Genomic DNA, 18,681 nt, shown 5'->3' on the forward strand with positions numbered 1-18,681 from the left:
TCTGATGAGAAATTTGCTGATAATCTTACTGGGGATTCCGTGTGTGTGATGATTTGCTTCTCTCTTGCTGCTTTCAAGATTCTTTATCTTTGGCTTTCAACTGTTTAATTATAATGTATCTCAATTGAGCTCCTTAGATGTTGCTATTTGTGTCTTTCATCAAATTTGGGAGGTTTGGGGCCATTATTTTTTCAGATGTTTTCTTTACCGCTTTTTCTCTCTCCCACCTCCTTCTGGGACTCCTACAATGCGTATTTTGGTCCATTTGATGGTGTCCCATAGGTCCCTTGTACTTCCCTTGTATCTCAGACAGTAAAGAATCTGCCTTCTATGCAGGAGACCTGGGTTTGATCCCTGGGTTGGGAAGATCCCCTGGAGAAGGGAATGGCCACCCACTCCAGTATTCTTTCCTAGAGAATTCCATGGACAGAGGAACCTGGTGGTTACAGTCCACGGGGTTGCAAAGAGTCGGCACTACTGAGTGACTAACACTTTCATTTTCATAGGTCCCTTATGCTCTGTTCAGTTTACTTCAATGTTTTTCTTTCTACTCCTCAGACTCTAATTATCATGACCTATCTTCAAGCTTTCTGATTCTCCTGCATGCTAAAATCTGCCTTTGAAACCCTCTACTGAATCTTTCATTCCAGTTACTATTTCAGTTGTCTTTTTTTTTTAGCCCCAGATTTTTTCTTCCTTTTTAGGCTTTCTCTCCTTTTATTAATACTTCCATTTTGTTCATACATTATTTCCTTGAGTTTCTCTGCTTCTTTAGTTTCCTGAGCATCTTTAAGATCATTGTTTTTAAGTCTCTGTCTAGTAGATTAGCCACCAGATCTTCTTCAGGGGCAGATTCAAAACTGGACATTTGAATCTAATACTATGGTAACTCTGGAAATCAGTTCTCTCCCTTCATCTGGGTTTGCTAGACTTTATTTTTTGTGCCAAGGATTGGCCTGAGGTATAATCTAAAGGTCTTCTAAGATCTTTTGTAAGCCTGTGAGTTTCCCTGGGCATATGCAGTAACTTTCTCATTTCCCCCATATATACAATAGCTTTTGAATGTCCTAGTAGTCAATGTCTGGCTCCCAAAAGGGGAAATCAGAAAACTGAAGTGGGGGAAGGGGAAATGGGGCACCCAGCCCAGCCCTTTAAATCTCCTAGAAGTTAGTGCAGCTAGAAGGGGAGGGGCTTGCAACAATAGGGGAAGGTGCAACAACAGTGGTAGCCCACCACCTTGCAGCTCTGTCATCGTAAGCACTAGTCACAGCACAGATCTCTAGTATTTGGAGAACTGGGTCCTTTTTGCCCACCATGGTTCCTTCAAGCTGTGTGCAAGCTGCTATCAGATGCATGGCTGCCTGTCAAGAGAGTTGGGAATGGGAGTGAGTAGATGTTATTGAACCAAGAGTTGAAATTGACTAAAATTACCTGCAGTTTACATACCAGCCTTCCTCTGGGAGTTGCAAGCCTTAAATGGACTCTGAAATAGCTACACCAAACAGATTCTGCCAGTGTAGTTGTTGTCTAGGTGGGAGAGAGATTCCTGGTGCCTCCTACTCCATGGTATTCCTAGAATCTTTCATGGACATATGTGTTTATTTCTCTAAGGTAAATACCTAGGAATGGAATTGCCAGACTGTATAGTATCTTTATGTTTTATGAGGTTTTTTCCCAAGGAGCTGTTTTCCAAAGTGTCTATAATGTTTTGAATTTCCCTCAACAATGAATGAGGGTTTCAATTTCTAAATGTGCTTGTAGACACTTGTTATTGTCTGTCTTTCTATTTAGCCAGTCTAGTGAGGGTCAAGTAGTATCTCACTTTGGTTTCAGTTTGCAGTTCCCTAGTGATGGGCTTCTTTGGTGGCTAAATGGTAAAGAATCCACCTGAAATGCAGGAGACATGGAGGATCCCCTGGAGAAGGAAGTGACAACCCATTCCCATATTCTTATTTTGGAAATCCCATGGACAGAGGAGCCTGGCGGATTACAGTCCATGGGATTGCAAAGAGTTGGACATGACTTAGAGACTAAACAACAAAAAATGGTCAAACATCTTTTCATATGCTTATTGGCTGTTTGTTTACTTTCTTGTACAAGTATCTGTTTAAATCTTTCATCTACTTTAAAAAGGATGTCTTTTATTATTGCTATAAGAATTATTTATGTATTCTGGATACAAATCACTTATCAGATACACAGTTTGTAAAAATTTCTCACAGTGTGTGGGCTCCCTTCACACTTTCTTGATAGATAGTTTTGAAACAAAAGGTTTATAAATTTGGTAAAGTCCAGCTTATGTTATCTTCCCTTTCAGTGTTGCATCTCAGTAATCATTGCCTAGCCCAAGATCATAAATTTATTCCAATGTTTTCTCCTAAGAGTTTTTATAGGTTTAGCACTTACATTTACGTCTGTGATCCACTATGGGGCAATTTTTATGTGTAGTGTGAGGCAGGAATATAAATTATGTTTTTGATGTGAATGTCCAGTTGTTTCAGCATTTGTTGAAAAGACTGATTCTTCCCCCATTGAATTGTCTTGGAACCCATGGTCAAAATCAGTTGGCCATAAATATATTTTATTTCTGAACCCTGAATTCAGTTTACCTATATGTCTATCTGTATGCCAGTACCATGCATTCTTTTCTGTATGTTTTAGCTGGAGGGTAATTGCTTTACAGTGTTACAGTGTGTTGATTTGTGCTGTGCCATAATGGGATTCGGTCATAAGCATATACATATATATCCCCTCCTTGAGCCTCCCCCCCATTTCCTTCTCTAGTTGTCACAGAGCGCCAGGCTGGGCTCCCCGTGTTATACAGCAGCTCCCACTTCCATTTATTTTTGCTGCTGCTGCTAAGTCACTTCAGTCGTGTCCGACTCTGTGTGACCCCATAGACGGAAGCCCACCAGGCTCCCCCGTCCCTGGGATTCTCCAGGCAAGAACACTGGAGTGGGTTGCCATTTCCTTCTCCAATGTGTGAAAGTGAAAAGTGAAAGTGAAGTCGCTCAGTTGTGTCCGACCTTTAGCGACCCCACGGACTGCAGCCTACCAGGCTCCTCCATCCATGGGATTTTCTAGGCAAGAGTACTGGAGTGGCTTGCCATTGCCTCCATTTATTTTTAGTTGGCGGATAATTGCTTTACAGTGGTGTGCTGGTTTCTGCCATGCAACAGTGTGACTCAGCCATCGGTGTACACATGTCCTCTCCCCCTTGAACCCCGTTCACCTGCCCCCCAGTCCCAGCCCTGTCGTTGTCAGAGGACACAGGGTTGAGCTGCCTGTGCTATACAGCAGCTTCTCACTAGCTGCTTTACGTGTGACAGTACCATGCATTCTCGACTGCTATAGATTTGTAGTCAGTTTTGAAACTGAGAAGTGCCAATCCTCTATCTTAGTTCTTCACTTTCAAGATTGTTTTGGGTCCTTTGTATTTCCATATGAATTTTCAGATCAACTTGCCAATTTATGCAAACAGAAAAACAAAACAAAAATTTCCCCTGGGGAGAAATAATCCAAGTGGGATTTCGATAAGGATTGCATTGAGTCTGTGTATCAGTTTGGAAAGTATTGTCATCTTAAACATGCTTTTTCATCCGTGAACACTGGATAACGTTCTGTTTATTTGTGTCTTTAATTTCTTTTAGCAATGTTTTGTAGTTTCCAGAGTACAGGTATTCTGCCTCCTTGGTTAAATTTGTTCCTGAGTAGTTTATTCTTTTGAATGCTATTGTCAATGGAATTTTTTTTTTTAACTTCATTTTTGGGTTGTTTGTTCCTGGTGAGAGAGCAGTGGATGTGACAGGCATCAAAGCCCACAGCCTTGAAAGTAAGGGCAGTGGTAGGCAGATACCTTACAAACAAGTTGCTGTTGACAGTTGTGGTGAGCATTGTAAAGACAGGTACAGGGGCTGAGAAGGAATATCAAACAGATTTAAGCATGGCCTGGAGGGTGGTGTGGAATGATGTGTCTGTAAGGCTGAACACGAAGGCTTTTTTGTACATAATTACGGGCTCAGGGTCATGTACTCAGGATACAGATGTTTTTCTTTGCATTGTGTAAATAAGTGTAATGCATGGGTATCTTTCAAATATCATAGTAAAAACCTGTTCTCATTCTTCACGTGAGTAAACTTCTGTAGAATTTTTTAGTATGAGCTGCAGCTAATGATGGAATTCTGCCAAAACTGTGGAGAAGCCTGTGGTGAGTTAGGGTTCAGAGAGCGGGCGTGGGAGCAGCCCCCACAAGGATCTTTCTTTGGATCCAGGACTCCCTTGGATTCTGTAGGCGCCCAGATACACGCTGATGAGGGCTGTGTGGAGGGGGCTGGAGGCTAAGCATCCTATCGAGTTAGTGAGAACCCCTGAAGAGGCCCCCTCAGGCCCAGATTTGAATAACAAGTTTTTCTGTTCTTGGACTTGAGCTGTCAGAGCAATGGAGTGGGAGCAAAAGCTGGTTGAGGGAGTGCTGGGACCTCTTGACCTGAACCTTGAGTTCCAGCAAGAAGCAGGAGGGATCCTGGGAGATACATTAACACATTGCTTTTCTAAATAAAAGGGCTTCCCAGGTGGCTAGACAGTAAAGAATTAGTCTGCAATGCAGGCGATCTGGGTTCAATCCCTGGGTTGGGAAGACGCCCTGGAAGAGGGCATGGCAACCCACTCCAGTATTCTTGCCTGGAAAATCCCCATGGACAGAGGAGCCTGGTGTGCTACAGTCCATGAGGTCCCAAAGAGTCGGACACGACTGAGCGACTAACACTTTCTAATTAAGGTTCTCCTTCTGGCTTTTTCTTCAACTTTACTCAGTTGGGGGAACGTGTATTCAGCAGTACAGGTTATTGGGCTCAACAGAGAAGACATTCCCTTTATAATAGCTGCAGAATGTTTGAGCCTGAAGCATCCAAGTGGAGGGGCTGGTTCTCCATCTTTGCACCCCAAAGTCTCAGAGGGTGGACATGCCTCCGTGGCCTGGAATATAGTTTTATCTGTTACTTGGAGGCAGTTTTACTCATGGTCCATCGAGCTGTGGGGGCATTGGGAAGATCAGGGCTAATTTAGGAGCCCAGGTGTTTTGATCTCTGCTACTGGTGGCTCTGAAGTGACCTGTTTGCCCAAGGAGACTGTGCCTTCATGGACAGAATGGCCCTTCCTTAGGGTGTACCAGTTGTGTGTATTCTTGTCCGCAGTTGTGCAGAGATGTGAGCCCGCGGTGAGAAACGAGGTGTGGAAACCGGCAGCTCTTCCCAGCGGGTGCTTGTGTGTGCTGTATCCTCAGTTCCATTCAGCTAGAGCGTTGCTGCCTGTGTTTTGTAGATGAGAAAACAGGCTCAGCCCTCGGCAGTGCTCGGGTGCAGCTTCAGCTCCAGGCCTGCCTCACTTTCAAGTCTTTCCCTTTTCTTCTGCACCATATTGACTGGTTCAGTCATTCTTGAAGGAAGTCAACCCTGAATATTCATTGGAAGGACTGATGCTGAAGCTCCAATCCTTTGGCCCACTTGATGTGAACAGCCGACTCATAGGACAAGCCCCTGATGCTGAGGAAGATTGAGGGCAGGAGAAGGGGGTGACAGAGGATGAGATGGCTGGATAGCATCACCAATGCAATGGGCATGAACTCGGGCAAAGCTGGGAAATGGTGAGGGACAGGGAGGCCTGGCATACTGCAGTCCATGGGGTTGAACACGACTCGGTGACTGAACAACAACAAGCGCACCGTATTGCATTCTTATTCATAAGAAGACGTTTGGGACATAAAACGAACAGGTTTTCAGACCTCCCAGGTGCGGTGAGCCTGGCTTGTCATCCCTTCGTCTGTGGGGTGACTTTTGCCTCCGAGCATGAGTCTGTTAGCAGCCTTGCATCTGGTGCTGCTCTCTGCAGCCGGGGTCCAACAGAATGTACCTCCAGCAAGAAGAGCCCCAGGCTGTCCTCTAGGGTCCCCTGCCCTTCCTCCAACCTGCTCCTGAGCCCCCTTCCCTGGCACAAGGCTTTATCACAGCCATGTCATTCAACCCAGGGAGCAGCATGTCAGAGCTCCTGGGTCTGTTCCACACTCAGGGGGGTGGACGCCCTCCTGCACACCCACCTCAGTGGCTTGTGCACACACTCACGTATGCCATCACATTCTCAGCCCTTCCCAGAAAGGAGCCTTTTATAAAATGTGTGGATTTTGTGACAGGTTTCCCATTTGAATTCTCAAAGTTTATAAATGTATAGCAGTAAAACTGTTGGGTAGGGATTTTCCTGGTGGTGCAGTGGTTAAGACTTCACCTTCCAATGCAGGGGTTAAGGTTCGGTCCCTGGTTGGTAAACTAAGATTCCACGTGCCCCCTGGCCAGAGAACCAAAACACAAAACAGAAGCAGTACTCTAACAAATTCAATAAAGATTTTTAAAAAGTATTGTGCAACAGCAACAAAAAATGTGCAGAGGTGGACATTTTGAAGGTAATCTCATGGTTTCTCAAAGGTGTTAGTTGATAAATTATGGCAGCCTCAACCCCCATTCTCTGGACTAAGATGCCCTGTCTGACCCAATGGATGGTCTCATGGGGGCTCTTCCAGCCTCTGGACTCCGGCCTGATCCTAGACAGGGGCTACTTGGCAGGTGGAGCCATCTCTATGGGAGGCCGGTGTCTTTTGGATTTCCCAGTTCCCCTTAAGCTTCTCTGGGGACAGCTCAAGATGGTCCCCTCCACTGGGTCAACATCAGTCTCACACAGCCCTGCAGTCCCAGGCTTCAGAAGTACCTTCCCATGCTGGGGATACAGGCAACATGCATATGCAAGCTAGTGTCTCTGCTTCACTATTTTGGCTGCTGCTGCTGCTAAGTCACTTCAGTCGTGTCTGACTCTATGCGACCCCATAGACAGCAGCCCACCAGGCTCCTCTGTCCCTGGGATCCTCCAGGCAAGAACACTGGAGTGGGTTGCCATTTCCTTCTCCAAGAACCAGTTAAATTTTTGCTGTTGTTTTTCAGTCCCTAAGTCGTGTCTGACTCTTTGTGACCCCAGGGACCGCAGCACACCAGGCTCCTCCACTGTGTCCACAGAGTTTGCTCAAATTCATGTCCATCAAGTCAGTGACGCCATCTAACCATTTCATCCTCTGCCACCCTCTTCTCCTCCTGCCTTCAATCTTTCCAGCATCAGGGCCTTTTCCGGTGAGTCAGTTCTTTGTATCAGGTGGCCAAAGTATTGGAGCTTCAATATCAGTCCTTCCAATGAATATTCAGAACTGATTTCCTTTAGGATTGACTGGTGTGATCTCCTTGCAGTCCAAGGGACTCACAAGAGTCTCCTCCAACACCACAGTTCAAAGGCATCAATTCCTTGCTGCACCACCAAGGAAATCCCTACCCAATAGTTTTACTGCTATAAATTTATAAACTTTGAGAATTCAGATGGAAAACTTGCCACAAAATCCACACATTTTATAAAACACTCCTTTCTGGGCAAGGCTTGATGCCTAACCTTCTTTATGAACCATCTCTCACATCCAAACATGACTACTGGAAAAACCATAGCTTTGACTATATGGACCTTTGTCGGGAAAGTGATGTCTCTGCTGTTATTAAACTTACCTGATACCTAATACATGATCTCAATTTCAAAATGAGAATACTTAGAGTTCTTTGGGATTAAATGAGATAATTCAGATGATAGTCTGTGTGCTTGGTAAGTCGTTACAGTTGTTACCTCCACATTCAGACAATAGAAAGCTTGAGCACTTGTACTTTCTAGCTCACTGGCAACCATGGAAGATGGTACCCAAGGTAGCAGTCAGTACTTAACCAATCCTCACCATTTTTATTCTCCTTGCTCCTTGTATTTTCCTGCTTTTCCTTCTCTATTACATCTTCCTTCAAATACTCTGGTAGCTGCCCCTTCCCCTATAGTAGCTTTAAACAGCAGGAGTCTATGGGAGCGAGGATTTTGATGGAGTTTGCATTCAATCTTTAGATTGCTTTGGATAGTATGGACATCATAACAATAATAAGTCTTTCATTCCATGAACATGGGATGTCTTTACACTTATTGACATTATTTTCAGTCTTTTGGCAACATTTTTTAGTTTTCAGGGTATAAGTCTTTTGTCTCTTTGGTTGAATTTATTCTTAAGTACTTTATTCTTTTTGATACTATTGTAAATGGAGTTACTGAATTTCCTTTTTGGATTGTTCATTGTTATTTTGTAGAAACGACTGATTTTTTGTGTGTTCATTTTGTGTTCTGCAGCTTTGCTGAATTCATTTATTTGTTCTAATAGTTTTTTGTTTGTAGGGGGTGGATCTTTAGGATATAAGATCATTTCATCTGTGAACAGAGATAATTTTACTTTTTCCTTTTCAACTTGTATGCCTTTATTTTTCTTGTCTGTATGCTCCGGCTAGAACATCAGTACTGTGCTGAGTAGATATGGTGAGAGTGTCTTGTTCCTGATCTTAGAGGAGAAATTCAGTTTTTCACTGTTGAGTATGATGCTAGCTGTGGCCTTTTCATATATGGCCTTATTACACCGAGGGAGTTTTATTTCTAGTTTTTTGAATTTTTTGTCATAAGAGGTATTGACTTTTGTCAAATGGCTTTTTTGCATCAGTCGAGATGATCATGTTTTTTTTTTTTTCTTCATCCTTTTGCTCCAACATTTTTGTAAAGTCAAATTATATAAAAATCAGGAAGCAAGGCTTATAAATGCTTATTCACCTTTTAAGGAGTTGGCTGATCAGGGATGGACTGTTTGACATTACTATTAAAGGAGACCTAAATATTAGACTCAACTCTAGCAAAGACCTGCAACTTCTTTCCTCTGTTAAATATATTTTTTTAAAATTTCTCCCATCATTTGCCATTGTATAAGTGATAAATGTTAATTCATTAGTTTAATATTCCAAGTAAATGATGTCTATGTAGGATAGAATGTGCTGTTTTAAAAGTCAGCGATGGGGACCTCCCTGTTGGTCCAGTGGTTAAGAATCCTCCTGCCAATTCAGGGGACACAGGTTTGATTCCTGGTCTGGGAAGATCCCACATGCTCACCAGACAACTAAGCCCCTGTGCCACAACTACCGAGCCTTTGCTCTAGAGCCCATGTGCTACGACTACTGAAGCCCTCTTGCTCTAGAGCCTGTGCTCCACAATAAGAGAAGCCACTGCAATGAGAAGCCTGCAGACCGCAATGAAGAGCAACCCCTGCTCCGTACAAGTAGAGAAAGCCCATACCCAGCACAGCCAAAAATATATTAATTTTTTTAAAAAAGTCAGCTATGGAAGGCAGGGGCACAACTCAGTACTCTCTAGCAGGAATATTGGCCAGTAATCATTTATTTGAGTTCCATGAAAAGTCAGAGGTTTTTAATTTAGGGAGAAGCCAAGTCCTTAGGGATTAAATGATGATAGTACCGGGGATGATTCACTTTGAAATGACCTGGCGGAAGTGGGAGGGGATAAGGGGTTAAGATGAGCAAGAGTCATATGTATTAAGTTCATTATACATTCTGTATACTTTTGTTTGAAATTTTTCATAAAATGTTCTGAAAAGAAATAAGGTAAATTAATGATGGTGCAGCATCCAATCAAAACATTGTATAGCCATTACAGTAACACATCAAGGATTTTACTGATGTGGGATAAGAAAATCAGGAAGTCAGTCTCACTAATGTGGTGTGTGCATGCTTGTGCACATAAATATTTGCATAGAAAAATATTGGAAGAAAAAATATGAAAACATTGGCTGTGGTTAGTCTTCCTTGATTGGTGGGACAGTGAGTGATTTTCTTTCTCTGTGTCTTTCAAACTTTCTACAGTGAACAATAGAAAAACGTAATTTCTTTTTACATTTTTTTTAGATTGGATTACAGTTGCTTTACAGTGTTGTGTTGGTTGCTGCCTTACAGCAGCATGAATCAGCTCTGTGTGTACATGTATCCCTTCCCTCTTGAGCCTCCCTCCCATCCCCACACCCCACCCCTCCAGATCATCACAGAGCCCTGAGCTGGGCTCTCTGTGCTGCACAGCAGCTTCCCACTAGCTCTCTGTTTTATGCCAGTGCTACTCTCTCAGTTCCTCCTGCCCTCTCCTTCCCCCGCTGTGTCCACAAGTCTTTTCTCTCTGTCTGCGTCTCTATTCCTACCCTTTGAATAGGGTCATCAATACCATTTTCTAGATTCCATATATATATATATATATATATATATATACACACACACGTTAATACACGGTATTTGAGCAAAACATAATTTCTGAAAAATTTTCTTTCAAAGAAACCAAATCTGCATTGTATATATTGGTGAAGCTTTCCCAGTTTTCTGTTTTCCATTAAATGGGTCTGGTCAGTGGTTAGATAAACACTGATGTGGTTACTAATCTTGAGCCATGGACCTGTTTTTTGGCCTCTGTCTTTGCCAGGGGGCAAGAGACAGTCACCACCATCTTGGTCATTAACTTCAGTTAGACTTGTTCCTCTCACATGGCTTTCTCCCTGATTTTTAGTGAGCTGGACATGATTTCCACGAGGGTGATGGACATTAAGCTTCGGGAGGCTGCAGAAGGCCTCGGGGAGGACAGCACAGGTAAGGCCTTCTTTCACTCTCCCTGCCCTGGGAGGACCCTTGTTGGGTTGTGGGGCTGGGAGAGAGGCTTCCGAAGAAGGGCTTCGGGTTCTCCACGTGAAGAGTGGGTTCAGTTCAGTGTGTTCAGACACCCCCAGACCCCTCACAGGGGCTGGAGAGCCCATCCAAGACAGTGGATGGCCACTTGAGGGCTGTTCTCCTTTGTTTCTCCATCAGACACACCAGGGACAACGTGTGTATGTGTGTTTGTGAGAGAGAGAGAGAGACCAAGAGAGAGATTAAGTCCTTTCCCTCATTCCTGAAGGTGAACATATTCCCAGGTTTAGTTGACAGAAGCAGAGGAGAAGAGAGGCAATGGAATCATTTCTCATCCAGGAACATCCAGAGGTTTCAGTGAGACATTGGGCAAAGTCTTGGATGGTCTTAACATCCAGAAGAAATAACAATGTCTTTGTTATTTTTTTGGTGCCTCTTTTATGGCTTTTATTCTCCTTCCAGAGACCTTTATTGTGCTTTTCTATGGAGCTGAATTCCAAGTCCATGAATCATCATCTCAAAACACTCTCCACAAGTTACCCAGTTATGTGATTGGTTTACTGTTATCTGTAGATTGCTCTGTGTGTCTTGATAGAGGTGGAAAATTGACTTTAGGAAACACATGTGATCTCCCCATATGAGCTATTTGTATTCACTTTATTTTTGTGACAGAGGTTTCCATTTCTCTCTCTGTTGTTTTAAGTCAAAGTACTAGTAGTGATTGTCTTTAAGGTAGTTCAGGTGAACAGCTTCCAAAAATATTAAACCCTGGCTCTTAACGCTTAGCTTCAGATACTAATTTCGTTAAAGACTTCATTTCATATTATACAGATAGATTTTTCTTATTATCCTATATGTTAGGATTACTTTTTTCTCTCACATTTCAGTACATGCAGTGGTAATTTTCTTTTCAACAAATGGTGCTAAATCAATTGGACATGCGTATGTAAAAAAAAAAAAAAGTGAAATTTGAGAGTTCACAGTTGGTTTGAACTCACATGAGGGTACAAAAATTAATTTAAATGTATAATCGGCATAAATTTAATACTATAAATCTTTTAATAAAGGAAAACGTAGGAGCAAATATTTATAACCTAGGATTAGATAAGAGTTCTTAGATACAGTACCTCAGACTCTAAAAGAAAAGGTTGATAAATGGAACTTTCTCAAAATTTAAAACTTTTGTTCTGTGAAAGATGCTGTTAAGAACATGAAAAGCCAAGTCACAAACTGGGAAGAAATATTTACAAATCACATTTGACAAGGGCACTCAAAATTTGACAGTGAGAAAACTAACAACCCAATTAAAAATACGTGAAGGATTTTTAAAGATGTTCTACTTAAGAGGATATGCAAGTGGCAAAAAGCACGTGAAAAAACGCTTAACATCAATAGCCATTAGTTAATGCAGATTAAAGCTATGATGAGATACCACTATACACCTATTAGAATGGGGGAAAAACCAACAGAAACACACTTGACAATAACAAATGCTAGGAGAATTCAAAGCAGCTGAAACCCTCTTATCCTGCCAATGAAAATGCAAATGGTACAGCCACTTTGGAAAGTACTTGTCAGTTTCTTATAAAATTAAACACGAACTTAGTCTATGGTTCGCCAGTCCGACTCCTGGCTATTTACCTAACAGAAATGAAAGCGTGTGGTTACACAAAAGCCTATAGCAATGTTACTTTTGTTTACCACTTTGTTTATATCTATACAATGGAACCAAGTCTTTGGGACCCCATGTACTATAGCCCGCTTGCCAGGCTCCTCTGTCCATGGAATTCTCTAGGCAAGTATACCAGAATACCAGAATGGGTTGCCATTTCCTGCTCCAGAGGCTCTTCCTGACTCAGGGATCGAACCCGAGTCTCCTGCATCTCCTGCATTGGTAGGCGAATTCTTTATCCACTGTACCACCTGGGAAGCCCATACAATGGAACAGTACCCAGCGACAGATAGGAACAAGCTCTTGATTGATGTAACAACATGGAGGAACCTCTAGTGTGTGGTGATAAGTTTAAAAAGCCAGAATCAGAAGGATCCATGCTGTCCGAATGACTCTGTATGACATTCTGGAAAAGGACAAACAATAAGAGCAGAGAAGATATTAGTGGTTTCCAGGGGTTAAAGACAGGGCAAAGGTTTGACTATAGAAGACAGCACAGGAGGGTGATGTGTGATTTTGGTGGTGACTTTTCAATTCTGTATACCCCCCAAAAGTGTGAATTTTATTGATAAAATTTTTAAAACAACTTCCAAATGATGTGTAGTAACTCCCCTACATACAAACCTTCAAGTCTCAGCTTTCAAAGACAGGGACGTGTGTGCCAGCCCCTGTACACAGCTGTTGTACTCTACCTGCTGTCCTTTTTAAGGTTCGGTACTGTAATATTGGACTTCCCTGGTGGCTCAGTGGTAACGAATCCACCTGCAATGCAGAAAACACAAGAGACAATGGCTCAGTCCCTGGGTCAGGAAAATCCCCTGGAGGAGGGCACAGCAACCCACTCCAGTATTCTTGCCTGAAGAATCCCATGGACAGAGAATCCTGGCAGGCTGCAGTCTGTAGGGTCGCAAAGAGTCAGACGTGACTGAAGTGACTTAGCACGGACACACACGCATGCACTATTAATGTATAGCCAGTTGTATTAGTTGGGGCCCTAGGCTAACTTTGTTGAACTTATGAACAAAAAGTTTACTTATGAACACGTTCTTGGAACGGGACTCATTAGTATATAAAGGGACTTACTGTACCCGATTTGAAAAATAATCAAGTGGGTTTTTTAGAAATAAGTAAAACTATTACGATGAAAAATTCAATTGATGAGTTTAATAGCAGATTATATCAGCTTGAGGTAGATCACAAGGAAGTACGGCGAATGTATCATAAAACGGTAAAAGGAAGGAAAATACGGAAAGAGGACAAGAAGCATGGAGATAAAGGGTATAACATGTGAGCACTGTCTTAGGAGAGGAGAGAGTAGCTGAGAATTCTCTGGAATTCAGTAAAAAAAAAGATGATCCAATCTACAGATTTAACAAACTGAATGACTCCCAGGAAGGATAAATAAAAGGAAATCCACATAGAATGAAAATACAGAAAACCAAAGACAAAAGGTAAAAATCTTAAAATTAGTCTGAGAGAAAAAAAAAAGGACCTTCAGAGGAGCAAGAAACTGACCTCTTGACCACACAACAGAAGCCACAAAACAGTAAAATGATGTCTTCAATATTATTAAAAGAATAACTTAGAAAAAGTAACTGCCAGCCTAGAATGTTAAACCTAGAAAAATGATGTTTCAGGAAGGAGCTTCAGGAATAAAGTCATTTTCAGATCAACAAAAACTGAGTTTGTCATCAGGAGATCCTCAGATTCCAAAGGAATCTGCCTTCAGGCAGAAGGAAAATCATACGCTGTGGAGGGTCTGGACAAAGAAGGAGTGACAAGCAGAGAAGATAAGAAACAAGCAGACACATCCAAACACATATGGAGGAACTTCCCTGGTGGTCCAGTGGTTAAGACGCTGTGCTTCCAATGCAGGGGGCATGGGGCATGGGTTCAGTCCCTGGTTGGGGAACTTAATGTGTGGCATGGCCAAAAATTATGCAAAATAAAATTTTAACAATAAACAAATAAAAGCAAATGAATATGGAATAGTATCTTTGGGTTTTTAAAGATCAGAATGAAAACAGTAGGGCATTAAATAAGGTTAAAGTATCCTAACTGACTGAAGAGCTGACTCATCTGAAAAGACCCTGATGCTGGGAAAGATTGAAGGTGGGAGAAGGGGACGACAGAGGATGAGGTGGTTGGGTGGCATCACCGACTCAGTGGACATGGGTTTGCATAAACTCTGGGAGTTGGTGATGGACAGGGAGGCCTGGCATGTTGCAGTCCATGGTGTCGCAAAGAGTCAGACACGACTGAGTGACTGAACTGAACTGAACTGATTCTAACTTTCTTATTTTGTTCCACAGTAGAACGTGCAGTATAATTTCTAGGATAACCCCTGAAAGAACAGAGATAAAAGACAAAGTTTACAAACTAGAAGTGGAAAAAAATGAAATGTTCTTTTAAAGTCAGTTAATCCAAAAGACAGGAAGAAAGATTTTAAAAGACCACAAAGATGGTAGACTTGTTTTTTATTAACATGGCAGTAACTAGAATAAGGGCTTCCCAAGTGACTCAGCTGGTAAAAAATCCACCTGCAATGTGGGAGACCTGGGTTTGACCCCTGGGTTGGAAAGAGCCCCTGGAGAAGGGAAAAGTTACCCACTCCTGCATTCTGGCCTAGAGAATAGTCCATGGGGTTGAAAAGAGTCAGACATGACTGAGTGACTTTCACTTTCAAGTGATTCATTGGTAAAGAAGCTGCCTGCCAATGCAGGAGAAGTGAGTTTCATCCCTGGATGAGGAAGATCCCGTGGAGGAGGAAATGACAACCCACTCCAGCATTCTTGCCTGGGAGATCCCATGGAGAGGAGTTTGTGGGCTGCAGTGCATGGGGTTTCAAAAGAGTTGAATATGACTTTGCGACTAAACAGCAATAACAAACTAGAGTAAGTGGCAGTAGCTAATTAAATTAATGTTTCAGTCAGAAGTTAAAGATCAGATTGGTTTTCTAAAACTCTGGTGGTGGTTCAGTCGCTAAGTTATGTCTGACTCTGTGATCCCATGGACCCCTCCAGGCTCCTCTGTCCATGGGATTCTCCAGGCAAGAATACTAGAGTGGTTTGCCATTTCCTTCTCCAGGGGATCTTCCCGACCCAGGGATGGTACTTGTGTCTCCTGCATTGAAGGCAGATTCTTTACCACTGAGCCACCAGGGAAGCCCACTCTAAAACTCTAAAATCTAAAAGAGGAAAAAAATAAAAATAAATAAAAATAAAACTCTAAATCTCTTAAATATAAGGATTAGAAAAGTTTAGGTAAAAGGATAGAAGAAACTTGCCAACACTGGATGAAAGGAAGCTGGAATGGTTGTATCAATAGCAGTCAAAATAAAGTTTAAGGCAAAAAGCATGACTATTAATAAAAGAGGGTCATTTCACAAAAGGTTCACTTCCACAGGAAGATAGTAATTCTACCTTTCTATGACATTTATCAACATAATGTCCAAAGTTATAGAGTAGAAATTGGCAGTTAAGTAAAAAGGTAACAGTCAAAGTAGGTTATTTTTAATACACCTAATTGATAGGACAAATGTATTAAAAATTAAAGACATAAAGTACTTGGGCAACACAATTAAAAAGAAAAAGACCTTGTCCTAATTGATGTATATGGGCCAGTGAAGAGAATACATTATTTTCAAGCACTCTAGGAGCATTTTCAAATTTATGGTAAGCTATGAAGCAAGTCTGGACAAATTTCAGTGGATTCAAATCATGTAGTGTGTTCACTGACCACAATGCAATTAAGCTAGAGTTTAGTAACAAAGATTATAAGAAAATTTCCAAGTGCTTGAATATTAAGACATACTTTACTAAATAACCTATAGGTGTCAGAAGGTATTATAATGAAAATTAGAAAATATTTTACCAAATATAAAGAAACTATATATCAACATGTAAATGCAGCTAAAATAGATTTAGCAGGAAATGTGTTGCCTTGAAAGTGAAAGTGTTGGCCGATCATTTGTGTCTGACTCTTTGCAACCCCATCGACTATAGCCCGCCAGGCTCCTCTGTCCATGGAATTCTCCAGGCAAGGATACTGAAGTGGGTTGCCATTTCCTTCTCCACGGGATCTTCCCAACCCAAGGATTGAACCAGGGTCTCATGCATATGGGCAGATTCTTTACCATCTGAGCCACCAGGGAACCTATATTGCCTTAAATGTATATATTATAAAAACAGAGAACCTAAAAATTAATTAGCTAAGTATTCATCTCAAGAAGTTTAAAAAGATAGCAAAGTAAACCCAAAGGAAAGTAGGAGAAAGGAAAGAAAAACTAAAACAGAAATTAGTGCAATTAAAAATATTGCACTAATATTGTTAACGCAAGAAAAAACATTGCTCTAAATATTTCATGCAAAAATATTGCACTTTTTCTCATGTGAAAAGAATTAACAGAGTCAGAATTTTTTTTTAAAGGCAAATGAAATTGACAAAACCTCCTATGTGATTGATCCAGGAGAAAAGGAGGTGCAGATAATACCAAGACTGAGAAGGAGGCTATATTATAGATAGTACAGTATTCCTTTCTTTTGGGGGTATGGATGTAACTTCCACTAGAAGTTAATTAGAAGTTAAAGTAAAAGGCTGTTATTAATAACTATATGCCAAACATGTGAAAATGTGGGAGCCTAGAGTCTGTCATACAGAGTTACATTGTCAGAAAGAGAAAAACAAATAATCATATCTTAGCACATTATATGAAACCGAGAAAAGTGGTACCAATGAATCTATTTGCAGGGCAGGAAAAGAGATGCAGACATAGAGAATGGAGTTGTGGACAGAGTGGGGAAGAGAGAGTGGGAAGAACTGAGGGAGTCACACTGAAATATGCACACTACCGTGTGCAAAACAGACAGCTCGTGGAGAGCTGCTGTAGAGCACAGGGAGCTCAGCTCCATGCTGAGTCACACTGAAATAAACACACTGCTGTGTACAAAACAGACAGCTGGTGGAGAGCTGCTGTAGAGCACAGGGAGCTCAGCTCCATGCTGAGTCACACTGAAGTAGACACACTTCTGTATACAAAACAGACAGCTAGTGGAGAGCTGCTACAGAGCACAGGGAGCTCAGCTCCGTGCTGAGTCACACTGAAATATACACACTACCATGTACAAAACAGACAGCTGGTGGAGAGCTGCTGTAGAGCACAGGGAGCTCAGCTTCGTGCTGAGTCACACTGAAATATACACACTACCGTGTACAAAACAGACAGTTGGTGGAGAGCTGCTGTAGAACACAGGGAGCTCAGCTCCGTGCTGAGTCACACTGAAATATACACACTACTGTGTGCAAAACCGACAGCTAGTGACAGCTGCTGTAGAGCACAGGGAGCTCAGCGCCTTGCTGAGTCACAGTGAAATATACACACTGCTGCTGCTAAGTCACTTCAGTCGTGTCTGACTCTGTGTGACCCCATAGATGGAAGCCCACCAGGCTCCCCTCTCCCTGGGATTCTCCAGGCAAGAACACTACCATGTGCAAAACAGACAGCTGGTGGAGAGCTGCTGTAGAGCACAGGGAGCTCAGCTCCGTGCTGAGTCACACTGAAATATACACACTACCGTGTACAAAGCAGACAGCTGGTGGACAGCTGCTGTAGAGCACAGGGAGCTCAGCTCCGTGCTGAGTCACACTGAAATATACACACTACCGTGTACAAAGCAGACAGCTGGTGGACAGCTGCTGTAGAGCACAGGGAGCTCAACTCCATGCTGAGTCACACTGAAATATACACACTACCGTGTACAAAGCAGACAGCTGGTGGAGAGCTGCTGTAGAGCACAGGGAGCTCAACTCCGTGCTGAGTCACACTGAAATATACACACTACCGTGTACAAAGCAGACAGCTGGTGGACAGCTGCTGTAGAGCACAGGGAGCTCAGCTCCGTGCTGAGTCACACTGAAATATACACACTACCGTGTACAAAGCAGAGAGCTGGTAGACAGCTGCTGTAGAGCACAGGGAGCTCAGGTCCGTGCTCTCTGATGACCTAGAGGTGTGTGGTCAGGGGAACGGGTGGGAGGGAGGCTCAAGAAAGACGATACACATATTTACATATAGCTGAGTCACGATGTTGCACAGCAGAAACTAACACAACATTGTAAATCTACTATATCCCAATTACAAAATGAACAATAAATTAAAACTAGTGATGAACCTAGGGGAAAAAAGAAAAAAGTCAGATATTTAGAAAAATAAAACAATAAAATGAATTCAAGAAGCAGGAAACCCAAATAGTTCCTATAACCATTAAAGACATTACATTAAAAAGCCTAGTAGGTGAACAGAGATGACACACATAGGCCCCCACTGTATGGCCAGCTAATCACGACAAATGAAAGTGCAGCGACTGTACTTCAGATCTTTGTAGCCACTCCCTTTAATCC

At 42.2% G+C, this 18,681-nt stretch overlaps 1 protein-coding gene across 6 annotated transcripts in view; it reads left to right on the forward strand.

Annotated features, from left to right (window-relative positions):
- The window catches only part of CRACDL (CRACD like), a 131,777-nt gene that overhangs the window by 68,490 nt on the left and 44,606 nt on the right, over positions 1-18,681 (forward strand). For all 6 annotated transcript variants that reach the window (XM_055399580.2, XM_055399579.2, XM_055399576.2 and 3 more), the window contains exon 2: positions 10,495-10,574. In XM_055399580.2, the coding sequence (XP_055255555.2) occupies positions 10,505-10,574 (70 nt within the window). In that variant the 5' untranslated portion in view covers positions 10,495-10,504. The remainder of the gene's footprint in view (positions 1-10,494; positions 10,575-18,681) is intronic.

This window comes from Moschus berezovskii, chromosome 11 (assembly GCF_049115385.1).
Source record: "Moschus berezovskii isolate FMDL1 chromosome 11, NW_MosBer_1.0, whole genome shotgun sequence".
NCBI lineage: Eukaryota > Metazoa > Chordata > Mammalia > Artiodactyla > Moschidae > Moschus > Moschus berezovskii.